The 17,732-nt window shown below is 44.3% G+C and overlaps 1 protein-coding gene across 1 annotated transcript; it reads left to right on the top strand.

The window, feature by feature from the left end:
• The first annotated feature begins 188 nt into the window (after positions 1-188).
• slc22a7a (solute carrier family 22 member 7a) lies at positions 189-16,874 on the top strand. Its single transcript, XM_034187654.1, has 10 exons — positions 189-565; positions 1,747-1,850; positions 6,179-6,333; positions 7,205-7,373; positions 7,445-7,568; positions 7,721-7,830; positions 11,762-11,976; positions 12,072-12,180; positions 14,651-14,857; positions 16,793-16,874. Exons 1-10 carry the CDS (start codon positions 200-202, stop codon positions 16,872-16,874), a joined length of 1,641 nt encoding a protein of 546 aa, XP_034043545.1. The 5' UTR covers positions 189-199.
• The last annotated feature ends 858 nt before the right edge of the window (positions 16,875-17,732 follow it).

Genomic DNA, 17,732 nt, shown 5'->3' with positions numbered 1-17,732 from the left:
GATTGTTTCCCAGCTGACATGATGTAAGAAGAATCTGATTGGTTCCGCTGCAGGTCAGCTGAGTCAAGGAGCATAAACCACATGTGACAAAACCATCACATAATCATGTATCACCTCCCTCTAATTATGTTTCTTAGAGAACTGCTGGGATCTGGTCCTGGCAGCAGACAGGCTGAGACAGGCTTCAGATCTGGTGACCATGAGGTTTGAAGAGGTCCTGAACGAAGTCGGTGGCTTCAACGCGTTCCAGTTCCTGGTGCTGCTCATCCTGTGCTTCCCCCGTGCCATCCTTCCTCTTCACTTCCTCCTGCACAACTTTGTCTCGGCTACCCCGCCTCACCGCTGTGCCCTCAGCATCTCCGAGGCTGGTGACAGGAATTTCGAGGCATCGGACCTGGAAGTGTTGGCCCTCAAAATCCCCCGCCGGGACAACGGCTCCTTCAGTTCCTGTGAAGTCTACCATCCCCCGGTGTCCTTTGACTTAGGCCATGAAAACAGGACGGCTCCCTGTCCGGACGGTTGGGTCTATGACCAATCACAGTTCATCTCAACAACTGCCAGTGAGGTAAGAGTGGATCAATGAACTGTCACAAACTCCACAGCTTCAGAGGTTTTCTTTCAGCCCATCGTTTGACACGCCGCTGACTCGTGGCATCTGTAGTTTTTGAATGTTTAGAAACCCAGATGTCTGTCTGTCCGTCTGGAGCTAGATGTCAGAAACCAGGATGATTTATTTATTTGTTTCTCTTCATATTTGGTGTGATGTAGTGCACACACATAATCACAACACAGTTGGGATCAATCACAGTTTGCTACTTTTACAAACACAAAACTGAACTCGTCAGCTCTTTGGGAAAAGCTGTTAGAAACCATTTGGTGGAATCGTTTCGTGTGTGTGTGTGGGGGGGGGGGGGGGCATTGCCATGTTTACTATTGGCCAGGCAACACACCAGTCCAAAGCACACATACACACATATAAACCTACATACATCTGATTTTTACCTCTGCCAAAGAAGTTGGACAGAGGTTCTGTTTTCGCCCATTTATTTATTTGTTTGTTTGTTTGTTTGTGAACAGCCTGGAACCTACAATTTTCCATATATTGTTATGAAATGTTTACAACGGATTCGTATCCTGATTGGCAAGAACTGATTCAATTTTCGAGGTCAAAGAAGATCAAATTTCTCTCCTATTTGAGAGTGTTATATAGGATGGTATCATTTATCACCTGACAGAGTTTGATCTGGATTGTGGATTTTGTGGACATTTGAATTTAATATTGAAAAGCTCATTTGTTGTACATTTTGCATTATATCTCAATCAAATGTGCCTCAGTCACTCTTGTTTTTCTGTTCTGGATTTACCTTCACCACCAACACTGGGTGGAGGTTCCAGTTTTATGCCTGTTTGTCTTCCAGTTATCAGTTAGAAACCAAGTGACAAAAAGCAACGACACATTGTTCACAGCAGAGAAAAACAAAGTTCAGTGAAAATGACCTCAAACTGAAGGCGGAGTGTCACACTGATCCACGTGTGCACAATTCAGGTTGTGTTATCTATAAAGTGAGCATTGCTTGCAGGTGTGTGTGCAGTGTTTTATAATTCTGCTTTGTTTTTTTTATATTGTAATTATTATTATTGTTTGCATGTGTTCTTACAGTGTGAGTCCTACACGCTGCTTCATGAATCGGACTCTGTTCCCAGCTGTTCTTACGTACACTAACATTCTGTGTTTTGTCTCTGCAGTGGGATCTAGTTTGTGACAATAAACAGCTGAACAAAGTCCTCCCCACCTACTTCTTCCTTGGGGTGACGGGTGGCGCTCTTCTGTTCGGACAGCTCTCTGACAGGTACGAGCTCCCGTCTGACCTATAATGAACATCACAGGAAGCCCCCAAAGCCCTCACCGCGGCCATCAGACTCTACAGCCCCTCCCTCTGGGTGGGTGGGTGGGTGGGGGGGGGCAGTAACCAGTACCTGTTCGTCAGGTCTGTGGTACATAATATCTGCCCATTTATATTACATGTCACCTTTTTGCCACATTGTGTTTCAGTCACCTTGTTTGGTGGTGTGTGTGTCAGTACAACCCCACCTGTGTGACCCCACAGTTGATGTGTCAGTGTGACGTAGTGTAATAGCAACAAAAGACGTGTAATAACAATAAAAAGACGTTGCTTGGATGGCAGCATGTGTTGCTCCAAAACCTGAATGTACCTTTCAGCATTGATGGTGCCATCACAGATGTGTAAGCTGCCCATGCCATGGGCACTAACACACCCCAGATGCTGGCTTTTGAACTTTGCGCTGGTAACAATCTGGATGGGCTTTTTCCTCTTTTGTCCAATTTGAAATGTAGACTCATCAGACCACAGCACACTTTTCCACTTTGTGTCTGTCCATTTCAAATGAGCTCGGGCCCAGAGAAGGCGGCGGTGTTTCTGGATGTTGTTGATGTTTGACTTTCACTTTGCATGGTAGAGTTTTAACTTGCACTTGTAGATGTAGTGACGAACTGTGTTAACTGACAGTGGTTTTCTGAAGTGTTCCTGAGCCCACGCGGTAAGATCCTTTACACAATGATGTCAGTTTTTAATGCAGTGCCACCTGAGGTGTCGAAGGTCACGGGCATTCAATGTTGGTTTTCGGCCTTGCTGCTTATGTGTGGAAAGTTCTCCAGATTCTCTGAATCTTCTGATTATATTATGGACTGTAGATGATGGAATCCCTAAATTCCTTGCAACTGAACATTGAGAAACATTGTTGTTAAACTGTTGGACTATTTTTTCACGCAGTTGTTCACAAAGTGGTGATCCTTGCGCCATCTTTGCTTGTGAACGGCTGAGCCTTTTGGGGATGCTTATACCAATTCAATTTCAATTTAATTAGCTTATAATGCGCCAAATCACAGCAAAAGCCGTCTCAAGGTGCCTTACATGAACCAATTCAACATAAAATTTAAATAAATAATTAAAAATGAATTTAAAAAAATTCAAATACATAATTAAAAACAGAAGTAAAAGAATAAAACAGATAAAAAATAAAAACTATTCATAAGAAAGAGAATAAAAATAGGTTTTGGGTCTTGACTTTAAAATGTCCACGGACTCAGACTGCCTCACGGTCACACGAAGACTGTTCCACAGGGTGGGTGCACGATACAAAAAGGCTCTTTGACCTACTGACTTCTTCTTCACCCTGGGAACACAGAGAAGTCCCGCATCCTGCGACCACAAAGCCCGGGCCGGCACGTAGAGTTCCACGAGATCTGTTGGGAAAGTGAAGTACACGGACCCACGCCAGGGGGCGTAAATGAACGGCCAATAGGAAGTCCGAATAAATAACAATTTATTCTGCAAATGTGCACAAACAACCAGATATGAATTTAGTCTGTCAATCACAAAACTCAGTGACGTGTGGGCAGGCCCGAGGGTAGGAGACGCCTAACCAGAGAAGAGCCAGGACCCACGAGGTTCCACCGCCAATGGAGACCTGCAACACACCGGAGCCGCCAAGTCCTGAGTCCCCAGGTGGCCACTGCTTCCAGCTGTCAGATCCGGTACTGTTGGCAGGAACAGACACAGGTTAAAGATGGGTGTGTGTACACCCAGCAAACAGTCAGCAAAAATACAGTTCCTTCCTGGGGGAAAAACCTCCACCTCCAAACACAGGAACACAGAGTACGTACAATGCCTTATGTATCACTTAATCAAGTCTGATGGGAGGATTGGAGACGCCAACTCCTCCAACCTCCACAAACCCGGCTACAAGCTGCAAGTGTACAAAAGGTTAAACGACTGCAAAAAGCTCAGATGCAAAAACGTGTGCGTACGGCACAAAACGGCTGAGTTGGTTACCTGAAGGGTAAGCAGATAACTCGGCAGAGGTATGGTGTCTCTCCCAGGCCTTTATAGATGATGCTGATGAATTGATGGGTGACAGCTGTCAGAACTGGTGCTCCTGTGAGGCGACTACGCCCTCTGGTGCCTGAAACCCGACGACAGGCATGGCGCCCTCTGGTGGTGAGCCAGCAGTACCTCCTCTTCGGGCGGCCCACACAACAAGATCAGCCAGATAAGATGGCACCAGTCCATGAACAGCCTTATCAGTCAATAACAAAACCTTAAAATCTGCTCTCACAGAGACAGGGAGCCAGTGCAAAGATGCAAGAAGGGGTGTGATACGTTCAGACCTTCTGCTACGTGTCAGAAGTCTGGCGGCAGCGTTCTGAACCAGCTGAAGACCCCTGATGGTGGACTGCAGTAACCCTGAAAATAGAACATTGCAATAATCTAGTGTAGAAGAAACAAAAGCATGAATCAGGGTCTCAGCATCAGCCATGGACAGGATGGGGCGGATCCTTGCTGTATTTTGCAGATGGAAAAAAGCAGTCCAAGTAACATCCCTGATGTGGAGGTCAAAAGACAACGTGGGATCAAAAATTACCCCAAGGTTCCTCATTTTGTCCGTATGATGTATGACACATGAACCCAGGTTGAGCGCCAGCTGGTGAAACTGATTTCTCGCTGGACCAAGAACCATCATTTCAGTCTTATCAAAGTTTAAAAGTAGGAGGTTACTAGACATCCAACTTCTCACTGATAGAAGACAGTCCTCCAGGTATTTTATCCAAGTGAGATTTCCCGCAGTTATCGGCATGTATAACTGAGTATCATCAGCGTAACAATGAAAGGCAATCCCAAAACTCCGCAGTATACGCCCAAGGGGTGCCACATACATACCCAGTCATGACACTCACCTGTTTCCAAACAGGTGTTCTTTGAGCATTCATCAACTTTCCCAGTCTTTTGTTGCCACTGTCCCAACTTTTTTGAAACGTGTTGCAGGCATCCATTTCAAAACAATAAAGTTTATCAGTTTGAACATTAAATATATTGTCTTTGTGGTGTATTCAATTGAATATAGGTTGAAGAGGATTTGAAAATCATTGTATTCTGTTTTTATTTACATTTTACACAACGTCCCAACTTCACTGGAACTGTGGTTGTACCTGTAAAAGAAAAATAATGGTATCAGAGACTTCTCCCGTTAGGGTGGCGTTGTCTCGCCAGCAGAGGGAGAGGAACATGTCTCACTCTGGAGGACCTCAAAAATCTTATCTGACTGAGTTCAAATTTGGTCTGCACGTATAAAACAAAAAGTGGAACAAAAACAACATGTGGCACGAAGTCTCTCACAACTTTTATTTTTTCACTATATAACATGAACAGCCCTCAACAACATTAACAGTAATAACAACGACGACAGTAACATCAAGAACGAGAACAACAGCAACATCAACACTAGCAACAACATCAACAGTAGCAAATCACAACATCAACAACAGTAACAACAACAACAATCGTAACAACATCAACAACAAAAACAGTAACAACAACAATAATGGTAACAACATCAACAACAACATCAACAACAACAACAATCGTAACAACATCAACAACAACATCAACAACAGTAACAACAACAACAATCGTAACAACATCAACAACAACATCAACAACAACAACAGTAACAACAACAACAATCGTAACAACATCAACAACAACAGTAACAACAACAGTAACAGCAACATCAGGGACAACATCAGCAGCAACAACAATAGTGACAACATCAACAACAGTAACAACAACAGGAACCAAAAACAGTAACATCAGCAACAACAGTGGCAACAACATCATCAACAACAATAACAGCAGCAGTATCTCAGTTCCAGAATATATTCCAGATCACCTCCAAAGCTGAATCGCATATTTCCCAGGATGTTTTCTGTCTGCTTATCTAACGTCTTCTTGAAATGTCTTCATTACATCTGGAGTTATCGTGCTAAGAGACGAACACTGGTGAATCGTGACCTACAATGACAATGGCAATGCATTCAATCAGTCAATCAATCAAATTTTATTTGTTAAGCGCTTTACAACAACCTAACTTGACCAAAGCGCTGTACATATAAAAACATCAACCAGCACTGAACAGTTCACTGATGTTCAGCTGAACACATGAGATCCAGTTGGACATTCAAATTACTTTTGATTTTCTTAGAAACTTTGCTGCCAAAATACAAACTTAATGAGCGTTTGGGAACAAAGTCCAGCTTTGGTCTTTGCACTGACACCAGAACGCGTTGCCAAAAGCATGATTATTGGTGTGTTTATTGCAGGTTTGGTCGTAAGTCGATGCTGCTAGTGGCGTTGTTTTCTGCCACCGTCCTAGGAGTGACCACGGCCTTCTCCACATCCTACGTCATGTTTGCCATCTCCAGCGCGCTTCGCGGCGTGGCCCTCAGCGGCATGTCCATTATCACCGTGGTCCTCGGTAAGAACCGAGCCTGTGATTACAAAAACACCCCGTCAATGTCAAATGCAGCGATAATTAACACCTGAATCCACATCAGGTATCTGTGTCATGGCGACACTACGGCAAAGCAGCTAGCTCAAGATTTGTTTGATGACATGAGCTAGTTCAAACATTTAACATTGTTAAAATGCAGATTTTTTTCATACATTTTTTGCAAAACATCATGAAATTTTAACTTCCTTATTAAATTTTTATCCACTAATTTAATAAAGACAGACTGGCGTCCTGTCCAGGGTGAACCCCGCCTCGCACTCTATGACTGCTGGGATAGGCTCCAGCCCCCCGCGCGACCCTTAATTGGAGTAAGCAGTTGATGATGTGTGTGTGTGTGTGTGTGTGTGTAATTTAATAAATAGACTAATGTGCAAATGTGAGCATGGCTAATGTAGCTAGCATTTGTATTTGAGTGCTTTAGTGTTGAACCAAACACTGAAATTAGCCACGTGTGCTAACATGTTAAAACCTATATATTCCCAGGAAATATGTTTCATTAATGAAACTGCAGCAGCTACAGCCACTGATGACGTCACATGGTTACACGGTACCGCGGTGATGCAGATCCAGTAAATGACCATTTGCATCTGTTCCAAAACAGTTCCGGTACCTGGTCATGAGTGATCCGTTAGCAGTCCCGTTTCGCCGTAAAGCCGGACCACTAAACTGATTGTGTGTTGTTCATCCAGCTAGCATGTTCATGGTACTGTGCAGACTTTAGCTTTAGCATGCTAATATGTCAGCAGAAAACAGATAAACATGCTAATCATGCTAACATTAGCACCCTTTGTGACTTTTCCTGTTTTTGTGTTGTTTTTCTTTTGTTCCTGTGCAGCGATCGAGTGGACGGACATTCAGCACCGGACCTTCACTGGTACAATCATGAGTTTGTCGTGGAGCATCGGTAACATGCTCCTGGCCCTGCTAGCATACTTAATCCGTGACTGGAGGAAGCTGATGCTGGTGGTGACGGCACCATGCGGCGCTGCCATCGTGTCCTGGTGGTAAGCTGGATGTTAAACTGGTTTAAGTCTTTCTTTCCAGTTTGTTTCCTGTTTCTCTTGTTTCCTGTCAGGTGGCTTCCTGAGTCGGCACGCTGGCTGCTGGTGAACGGTAGAACCGAAGAAGCTAAACGTTTCCTGGTTCAGTGCGCCAGGATGAACGGGAAGAATGAGCACACATGCAAACTGGAGCCTGAGGTACCACTGAGCATTTTCTGGATTCCTCTCGCCTCACGGGGGAAGAAACAGACTTTAGTCTCAGTGACCAGTTGGTGGATTTACTTTAAATCGTGAATTAATCTGGACTGCGCGCGTCTTTGGGTCCTCTCTCACTGTGGTTGTTGTTTCAGGTGCTAGAAGCGGTGATGGTGGCCGAGGTGGCCGACAAGAACCATTCCTACCTGGATTTGTTTCGAACACGCCAGCTGAGGAAGATCAGCCTCTGCGCTGGATTGTTCTGGTATCTGTTCCGACTCTGAGCTTGTGACCAAAAGACGGCTTTAGGTTTGAATCTCAGAGGGACTCAGATCCCATTAAACTGGAGGAGCGAGGCCGAGCGTTTATAGAAAAATAATAATAATCAGTTGTTCGTTCGTTCAGGATTCAACACCAGCAGACCCGTTCTCCTGAAATGATACTTTGTTTGTATTTATGTATTTAATTCTCCTCATGAATCAGTGACTGGGCCTCAATCAAGAACCCCTCATAAGGACGGGTTCCTTCATAAGTGGATCTTACAAGTGCTTTCAGAGAACTTCAGTGACTGTACGAGTGGCCCAGACCCGCCACAGGAGTTGGGTACCAACATCCTGCTGTCACTGTGTGTTTCATTGCTTTGAAGCCGTTACAGTATGAAACTCCTCCATGAATCAGTGGTTCATGAGGCTCAGTGAGGTCCAGACACTTAGAACCTTAACATCTGCTAACGATGAGTGGCCAGTACCAGAGCCATCTGTCTGAAATCCTGGTAAACCCTGTTAACTTCTGCTTTACTCGCGGTCGATTTGTGGACCCCAAAGTGCGCAAATTAACAGGGTTCATCTGTATCACCAAACGAGAGACACCAGTACAGCCTTCATCAGCAATTCCAAAAGTGTGGCTGCTGCCCCCTGGTGGGCCATGAAGGTACTGCCAGTGGATTTATATATACGTACTAGCTGGGGTACCCGGCGCTGCCCGGGTTAACTGTTTTAGACATAAGCCAAATACCAATCATTTTAATCAAAACAATTGCCCAACATTTGTTTTTGTAATGCTGATGTCTTATAAATATAATAGTTAATGGGCTAAAGTTTGTCCAGCAGAACTATAAGAGGTCGACTCCCTAAACTAAGTGGAAATACTTGTTTAAAAGACATACACATTTGAAGTCCTTCATGCAGACTTTGTTTTGCAATCAAATTTATAACAGTTACACACAAAAGGTAGGTAACAGTAAATGTAAATATCAATGAATCAAAATTGAGGTAGTGGTGTATTTCACTGTTTTTACATTGCAATTTTACAAACGTAAAATTAATGTATTCAGACAGGAAGGTAAACTGGGTTGTTGTACAGGACAGTCAGGTGCTTAACAGTTGAGAACATAAAGTAGCTGAAGAAAGGGATTAAATAAACAGAGATGGCCAACACATATACAGGGCTGGAAATTTGAATCTGCCTGGTCATACCCACAGCCGGCTATTTTGGGGGTAATTTTCAGTTCAACTTTTTAAAAAATGGTACCAGTTTGTTCCCCGTGTCATGAGGATTCAGAATATACGTATATAGTTCTTGGGGCTTTATATATATTACTAAGGGCCCTTAATCCCTCAGTTTTAGTTCAGCGCCTCGCATGGCAGCACTCTGACACTACTGTGTGTGCGTGTGTGGGTGGGTGTGAATGTGAAGCATCATTGTAAAGTTTCTGTGTAGGCTCTCAGTTGTCCAGGTGGTTTCCATAGTAGAGAAGCTTGAATCTTCGACTGGACTGGGTTGCTTGACGCGAGGATGTTTCGCTTCAAATCGCAGAAGCTTCCTCAGCTAAAATTCTTGCTCTGGTAGTCTGACTTCTGTAGAGAAGTCTAAAAGAGAAGAATAAACAGAAGCCACAAAAGCTGGAGTTTTAAACCTAACCAGACCCCTCCTACCGAGAAGCAGACTGCTATAGGCTAGTGACTAAACAATAGCTCTAATTAGCACCTATTGTGCTGTAGTTAGCACTCTCCTAATGACAGGGCAGCTGTCCCTCCTAATGATGGGATGGACGCCTCTCCTGATGGCTCCCTTGACGACTCTCCTGATGATGTGAATGACTCATTACCATGAACAAAAGACTGAAACTCCTTTGACCTGAGTACCCCATTGTAAACAGGGGACAAAGTGTGTCTCAGTCCCCCTCCCCGATTAAGGCTGGGTTTCAACTGTTTCACAAAGAATGCCTCTTTGACACCTCTCTCAAACCATTTCTTCTCTCTGGCTAAGATTTTAACTTCCTTGTCCTCAAACGTGTGGTTAGTGTCTTTAAGGTGGAGATGAACTGCAGACTGAGGTCCACTGGCGCCCTCTCTGCGGTGCTGGTATAGCCTTTTGTGTAAAGGTTGCTTAGTCTCACCTATGTGGTGTTCGTTACAATTTTCTTGACATCTGATAGAGTACACAACATTGCTCTGTTTGTAACTAGGGATCCTGTCCTTAGGGTGAACTAATTTCTGTCTCAAGGTGTTAACCGGTTTCAAGTAAACTGGGATTTTGTGCTGTCTGAAGATCCTCTGTAGTTTTTCCCCTACTCCTGCTAAATAAGGGAGAGACACTCCTCTTCTTCTTGTCTCCGTCTCCTGTCTATCTGGTCTCTTTGTTCTCTGGGACTTCTGCACTTTGTCCAGGGACCATCATGGGTACCCACATACTGTGAGGGCTTTCCGGACACGTTGTTGTTCTTTAACCCTTCTCTCTGCAGTTGTGGGCACCTGTAGGGCTCTGTGTTGAAGAGTCCTGATCTGGTTTGAGCCGAAGAGCAGATATTGGTCAGTGTGAGTTGGTTTTCTGTAAACCCCTGTCTGGAGCTGCCTGTTCTCTCCAATCGTAACATCACAGTCCAAGAAGGCTAAATGGTTGTTTCTGGCATCCTCACGTGTGAACTTGATATTGGCGTCCACCGAGTTGATGTGTTCTGTAAAGTCCTCAACCTCCTGTTGCTTGATTTTAACCCATGTGTCATCGACATATCTGAACCAGTGACTGGGAGAGATGCCCGTTAAAGACGTCAAGGCTGTCTTCTCCACTCGCTCCATGTACAGATTGGCCACAATGGGGGATACCGGAGACCCCATCGCACAACCATGAATCTGTCTGTAGTAATTCCCCCTAAACAGGAAATACGTAGTGTTGAGACAGATCTCCAAGAGTTGGCAGATGTGGTCTGGTGTGAGTTTGGTCCTTTCAAGTAGAGACACATCCTCCAGCAGTCTTTGCCTCACAGCTGAGACGGCCTCAGCAGTGGGGATGCAGGTGAACAACGATGTCACATCAAATGACACCATAGTTTCATCTGCCTCCAGCTGCAGGTCCTTGATCTTGTTCACAAAGTTTAGTCACTAGCCTATAGCAGTCTGCCTCTCGGTAGGAGGGGTCTGGTTAGGTTTAAAACTCCAGCTTTTGTGGCTTCTGTTTATTCTTCTCTACAAGAGTCAAGACAGAAGTCAGAGCTGTCACTACCAGAGCAAGAATTTTAGCTGAGGAAGCTTCTGCGATTTGAAGCGAAACGCCCTCGCGTCAAGCAACTCAGTCCAGTCAAAGATTCAAGCTTCTCTACTATCATTGTAAAGCACATTGAGCTTCTGGTTCAGATGGAAAAGCATGTTATAAATAAAGCGTGTGTTTGTGTTAAAAATTTGACTAAAGGTTCGAGTGGACCATGTTTGAGTTTAGGATGGTTTAAAAATGACCCAGCCCATGAGCAGGCACCCTGGTGGCAGTAGTGTCTGATGACAGGAAGAAGCCTGCAGCAGACCGGACTCAGCAGGGGGACATTTGCTTCAGCCAAACTTACAAATAAAACAGAAGTCGAGACGAACAAAACCACACATTTGTAACGGTGTTAAAACTGAATATCTGACGAGGTCCAGAGGAACAGGCTGTGCTCGTCATTAGTCAGAGTCAGTGTCCGCTGGGATGTCAGACGAGTCCTGAAGGTAAGAGAGTTCCCAGTGTCTGGTCCAAAACAGCAAGAACCATTCTGTCACTCAGTAAGAGAGTTCCTGCAGTCTGACGTTGTTATGAAGACCTTATGAACCCTGGTGTGTTTGGTGTCCTCACTCAGATATGAGACATCCAGTAGCTCACCGCTGGAGTGGACATCTTCTGCTGTGCACGTGTGGCCCCTAACGTGCACTGTGCCCCTGTTCTGCCAGGTTTGCGGTGGCTCTGCTCTACTACGGGATCAGCTTCAGGATCTCTGGTTTTGGCGTCAACATCTATCTCACTCAGTTCATCTACAGCGCCGTGGAAGTACCCGCGAAAATCCTGACCTTCTACATTCTGGACTGGATGGGCCGGCGGAATGGCCAGGCTTCGTTTCTGATCCTGACGGGAGCTCTAATCGGAATAAACACAGGAATCCCTCTTGGTGAGCATCTTCACCGCCATCACTGACGCCAAAGCCTTGGTGGGTTTTTAACGGAGGCAAGTTATCAGACATTGTGTTCTGGTCTCTTGTGTCAGAGTACGTCCTGCTCCGCACGTGTCTCGCTGTGGTGGCGAAGGGTTTGTCTGAGGCAGCGTTCACCACCGCCTTCCTCTACTCAGCTGAACTTTATCCAACCGTCCTCAGGTAAAAACTACAAACACACCGTTTAGCTGAAACGTTAAATGATTTCATAATGAGGTCAAAACGTCTTTTTCAAGGACTTTGCTTCACTAGCGTTCATATGTTAGCATTAGAAAAACATGAGCAAATGGACTGCATTTAAATTTAAGCCAATTTAAGCTAAACGTCACCGAGTTTGTATGAAGACGGTCTGCGAGTCGATCGAACGTCTTTAGCTGGTCGTTATTCAAACAAACCTCCAGGATCCATCTGACACCTTGTCTTCACAAAGTACCCGTAATATATGCAGTACGCCCCCTGGTGTCCAACACAAAGAAATGCATTTCATCACAGAGATGACAGAGGCTGTTTTTGTCTGTTATTCAGCACATGGAACATTTTTTATAAAACAACAGTTCCTTTGATAACTGATGTTCATGATGTGTTAAAGTCACTAAGCTGTTTTCTTTCTTCTCAAACGTCATTTTGAACAACATTTGATTGATTATATCTCACGCTGCATTCTAGAGAGAATCTGGATTTCTTTTTTCTTCTTCTTCTTTTTTGACTGACTTGAGACAACCAGGTCCATTTCTATTTGGACAGTGAATTTATTTATTTTATTTATTACGTCATTGTTTTTATATGTAGAAGTGTTTATTTCTTGCTAACTTTTACAAAATAAATGAGAAACATATCACATTTATACAGGAATGAGGTGTTTTGGAACATTTTTCTGCCATCTTGTTATGTCCCCCAAGAATGTAATAAAATCATTGGTGTTTATTGATTTGTCTGTCTGCCTGTTAGCAGCATTACGTCAAAACTACTGAACGGATTTTGATGACAGTTTCTCCACAGATAGATATTAGGCCGAGGAAGAACCGATTAAATTTTGGAGGTGATCTGGATCAGGATTGGTGGACATCAGAAATCTCTGATTGCTCTTGTTTATTCTTAAATATGTTTTTGAACACTTCCACAGTAGATATTCAGTGGACGGGGTTTAACTTGCATTGAACATTAGTAATTATGGTCTGGACAGTTGATGGACCAGAGGTTTAATGGTCCAGCATCTGAGACGAAATCTCTTCCCCCAAAGCGATCAAAAGGATTAATGTGATTATTAACCATCAGATGATGAAGGTAAAACCTCTTAAATCATTCTAAAGTCAGTTTTAAACAGAAACAGCGTGATACTCTGTGATGACCGACATGCATTGAACGCAGCAGCTAGCAGCTCGTGTAGCCGCGCTGCTCTGATCACTTCCTCTGTCTTTTATGATGAAATAATGCTGAATTTATGAGGAAATGATTGTTGTAGAAAAGCTTCAGATATCTGTGTGACAGATGATGACTGGAGGCAGTTTGAAGCAGAAACAAGTTGATAATCAGTGAACCGCGGCTGATGACATGCACAGTGAAGGCAGGGCGGACCAATTTATAGGGGGACCGTTCGGTCGGCGACACCGGTGTGGACTCCTCCCTTGTTATGGCAAATGAACAGCTGTTCACTGAAACACTCATTATTATTATTATTATTATTATTAACAAACAAATGTGTCGGGCAGCAGAGACGTTATTAGCAGTTGACAAATCTACTGAGTTCCATTCGTATAAAGAAGGGAAGGATGAGTAGAATTCGTACCTTCACAACACCAATCCAAGTCCAGAACCATCCACAATCAAGAGACGGAACTATGAAGGTAAATACAGAGAGGTTAGGACAAGGTCCAAGAAGACCAGATTAGATCAAAAACCATCTAAAAAAAAAAAAAAAACTAACACAAGTCTGCATCGTTTTGGAACAAGATCCTTTGGATGGATAAAACCAGGATGAACTTGAGACAAAGCAAAGGAACGGCTCATGGTGTGAAGGTGACTCCAGCAGGAAACTGGACATTTGGTGAAGCCCTGAAGTTCCAGATGTCAGGTGGTCAGTGAGGAAAAGGACATTAGTTTGTCCAGTTACTTCTGGTCTCTGAGACATGGACAGAAGTGTCTGTGCCCCCAAATCGTTCTTGTATTCGTTTCTCTTCAACCTTGTGAATTAAAGCAGAAAGTCTTCACTACAGTCACATCGATCGTGATGGTCTGAAGAGGTAAAATTAAAAAATGGCCTCACTGTCAAAGTACCTTTGGACCAGTTTGAGGGTCAAAGAGGTTTTGCCAAAACTCAAGAGCTTGACGTGACTTTATCTCAGTGCTTCTCTTTCCATGAGGTTCATCTCTTCTCCTGCATTTTCTTCAGAAAAAGTACAATTCAAGTTTTGTCTGATATCTGACGAGGATCTAAAGTCCAGTGTGGATGTATTCCTGAGGACAGGAAGTCTGAGCAAACCATCAGCTTCATCCTGGAGGAATGTGATCAGTGTTCTGGATAGTACTAACCAAGTTATCCTGATCTGGACCAAATCTCAGGTAGAGGGACCAGTACTGTGGTCCTGTGGAACATGTTGCAGGTCGAACTCTGAAGCTGCTGTTCTTTGGACAGGCAGTGCGGTCTGGGCTACACCTCGTGTCTGGGCCGGTTCGGGAGTTGTCTGGCTCCGGTCATCATGCTTCTGGAAGACATCTGGGATCTTCTGCCTCCACTGATCTTTGCTGGAACAGGGATCATCAGCGGCAGCTTGGTCTTCCTGCTTCCCGAAACCCTCAATGTCCCTCTGCCCGAAAACATCATTGATGTCGAGGAGGGAAGGTACAAGATTTTGTTGTTTGTTGTTGTTGTTGTTTTAAATTATGGATTTCTGTCTTTGTTCTGAGATACAACATGAAAAAATAAAAAGATCTGAGAATTCTGGAATAAATTTCTCTGATTGAGTAACTGTATTAACTCAGAAAGGCTGCATAAAAGTCTCTTTTATACATCAAAAAGGCTGCATAAAAGTATTTTACGAGGTCTATTAGAAAAGTATCCGACCTTATTATTTTTTTCAAAAACCATATGGATTTGAATCACGTGTGATTGTGTCAGACAAGCTTGAACCCTCGAGCGCATGCGTGAGTTTTTCCACGCCTGTCGGTTGTGTCATTCACCTGTGAGCAGGCTTTGAGTGAGGAGTGGTCCAGCCCCCTCGGCGGATTTTCATTGTCATGAAATGGCGGAATGATTGGGGCTTTTTTTCCATCAGAATTTTTTCAGAAACTGTTAGAGACTGGCAGCTGGAAACCATTCGAAAAATTTATCTGGCTTTCGGTGAAAATTTTACGGGCTTGGTAGAGAATAAGGAGTGTTACTGTCGCTTTAAGGACGGCCCCCAGCGGCTGATGGCGCACCGCACTCCGAAGCCGCCATCGACAGGCTGAATGACCATTTCATTTCTAAACGGATGGCTGTCTGGATCCGTGACCATCGTGTGCCATTTCTTTGGTTATCACAAGAGCTGGACATCAACCATTTTCCAGCAGATTTCACTTTTAACAAGAGATTTTGTCATGGAAAGCTGAGCGGAGGCTTCGCGCGTCACGATGGATTCGCTACTGGATCAAGAAAAAAACACCTCTGTTTTGGTCTCACAGGACGGCTTTGAGATGGCGTTCAGACAGCTGTCGGTGGTTTTTCCATCAAGTGATTATCCGAGAAATTGTGGATGTGCCTGGACATGCCAGAACATGTCCTGTGAGGCTTCATCACGGCATTGCTTTGCGCCATGCGGCACCGCCGTGACGCGCGAAGCCTCCGCTCCTCTTTCCATGACAAAAACTCCTGTAACAGTGGAATGTGCAGTTCATTTCCAAACTGGACGCTGTGTTTTATCCGGGACGTCGTCTGACTAGCACAGGAATTGTGAAAAGACGTGGACATCAGCACTTTTTCGGCACATTGAGACAGACGTGCGGAGGAATAACGCGCGTCGCGGATAATCACTCAATGGAAAAACCACCGACAGCTGTCTGAACGCCATCTCAAAGCCGTCCTGTGAGAACAAAACGGAGGTGGTTTTGTCTCGTTCCAGTAGCGAATCCATCGTGACGCGTGAAGCCTCCACTCAGCTTTCCATGACAAAATCTCTTGTTAAAAGTGAAATCTGCCGGAAAATCGTTGATGTCCAGCTCTTGTGATAACCAGAGAATTGGCACACGATGGTCACAGATCCAGACAGCCATCCGTTTAGAAATTAAATGGTCGCTCAGCCTGTTGATGGCGGCTTCGGAGCGTGGCGTGCCCCACAGCTGCTGGGGGCCGTCCTTAAAGTGACAGTAACACTCCTTATTCTCTGTGAAGCCCGTAACATTTTCAACGAAAGCCAGATAAATTTTTCGAATGGTTTCCAGCTGCCAGTCTCTAACAGTTTCTGAAAAAATTCTGATGGAAAAAAAGCCCAAATCATTCCGCCATTTCCTGACAATGAAAATCCGCCGAGGGGGCTGGACCACTCCTCACTCAAAGCCTGCTCACAGGCGAATGACGCAACCGACAGGCGTGGAAAAACTCACGCATGCACACGAGGGTTCAAGCTTGTCTGACGCAATCACACATGATTCAAATCTATATGGTTTTTGAAAAAAATAATAAGGTCGGATACTTTTCTAATAGACCTCGTATACATCACAAAGGCTTCATAAATGCAGCTAAAATAATGTCCAAAAGAAGCATCAAACCCATGACTAACTGAGCTTGTTTTGTGATTAGACACAGACAAAAGGAAGCCGCCGGATCACCAGTGACTGACGTGAGCAGCGAGTGCAAAGACACGGCAGTGGCGCTCAGCTGAGACGCATCCTTCAGGGGTCTTCAGTGTTCAGTGACGTCTGGAAGACCTCAGAGCATTTGTGTGTCACAGATGCTTTTCAGTTCTCTCTCCTCACAGAAGGTTGTAGGTTTGATTTTCATCTTCCTGAAGAAATATTACATTTTAATTTTGAATAAAATTTAAAGGTTATGAGCAGCAACATTCAGTGTTGGGGTTCTGAGGTGGAACTGCTGTTTATGTTCAAAGGGGTCAAACCTCGTCACAGTCAGGAAAAGTCCAGCCGTGGATTGTTGCCATCTGCTGCTGTCAGGGAACAAAAACCTGGTTTGAATTGTAGTTTTATTGGTAATATTATTATTATTATTATTATTATTTTACTTTTAAAATTACTTCCTGGTTTATTTTAATGAGTGAACCCCAGCTTCAGTGCACTGGTTGTGGTTTGAGCTGATCCTGACAAAAAGAGAACCTGTACATGTGGTGAAGTGTGTTTCCATGTTGAAGGACGTGCACTGATGTCACTGAGCCGCAGGCTGGTTCTGGACATGTGGCCTCTGTTCCACCTCCAGAGTTAAAACCTGCTGCACCATTTGTTCTGACAAAAGCTTTGATATGTGATTATTTAATGGCAGCGGATAAGTTACTTCAACTTTTGACATTGATGTGGTGTTAGCACAGCGTGTTAGTGTGGTGTTAGCACAGCGTGTTAGTGTGGTGTTAGCACAGCGTGTTAGTGTGGTGTTAGTACAGCGTGTTAGTGTGGCGTTAGTACAGCGTGTTAGTGTGGCGTTAGCACAGCGTGTTAGTGTGGCGTTAGCACAGCGTGTTAGTGTGGTGTTAGTACAGCGTGTTAGTGTGGTGTTAGTACAGCGTGTTAGT

The sequence above is a fragment of the Thalassophryne amazonica genome, chromosome 15 (assembly GCF_902500255.1).
Source record: "Thalassophryne amazonica chromosome 15, fThaAma1.1, whole genome shotgun sequence".
Classification (NCBI taxonomy): Eukaryota; Metazoa; Chordata; class Actinopteri; order Batrachoidiformes; family Batrachoididae; genus Thalassophryne; species Thalassophryne amazonica.
This window is presented reverse-complemented; position numbering and strand designations above follow the sequence as displayed.

Excerpts from the sequence above, each read along its gene's own strand:
- slc22a7a (XM_034187654.1), top strand. The coding sequence starts at position 200 with ATGAGGTTTGAAGAGGTCCTGAACGAAGTCGGTGGCTTCAACGCGTTC. Across the intron at positions 12,181-14,650 it reads CTTTATCCAACCGTCCTCAG|GCAGTGCGGTCTGGGCTACA; the intron begins GTAAAAACTACA and ends TTCTTTGGACAG. Across the intron at positions 14,858-16,792 it reads ATTGATGTCGAGGAGGGAAG|ACACAGACAAAAGGAAGCCG; the intron begins GTACAAGATTTT and ends TTTTGTGATTAG.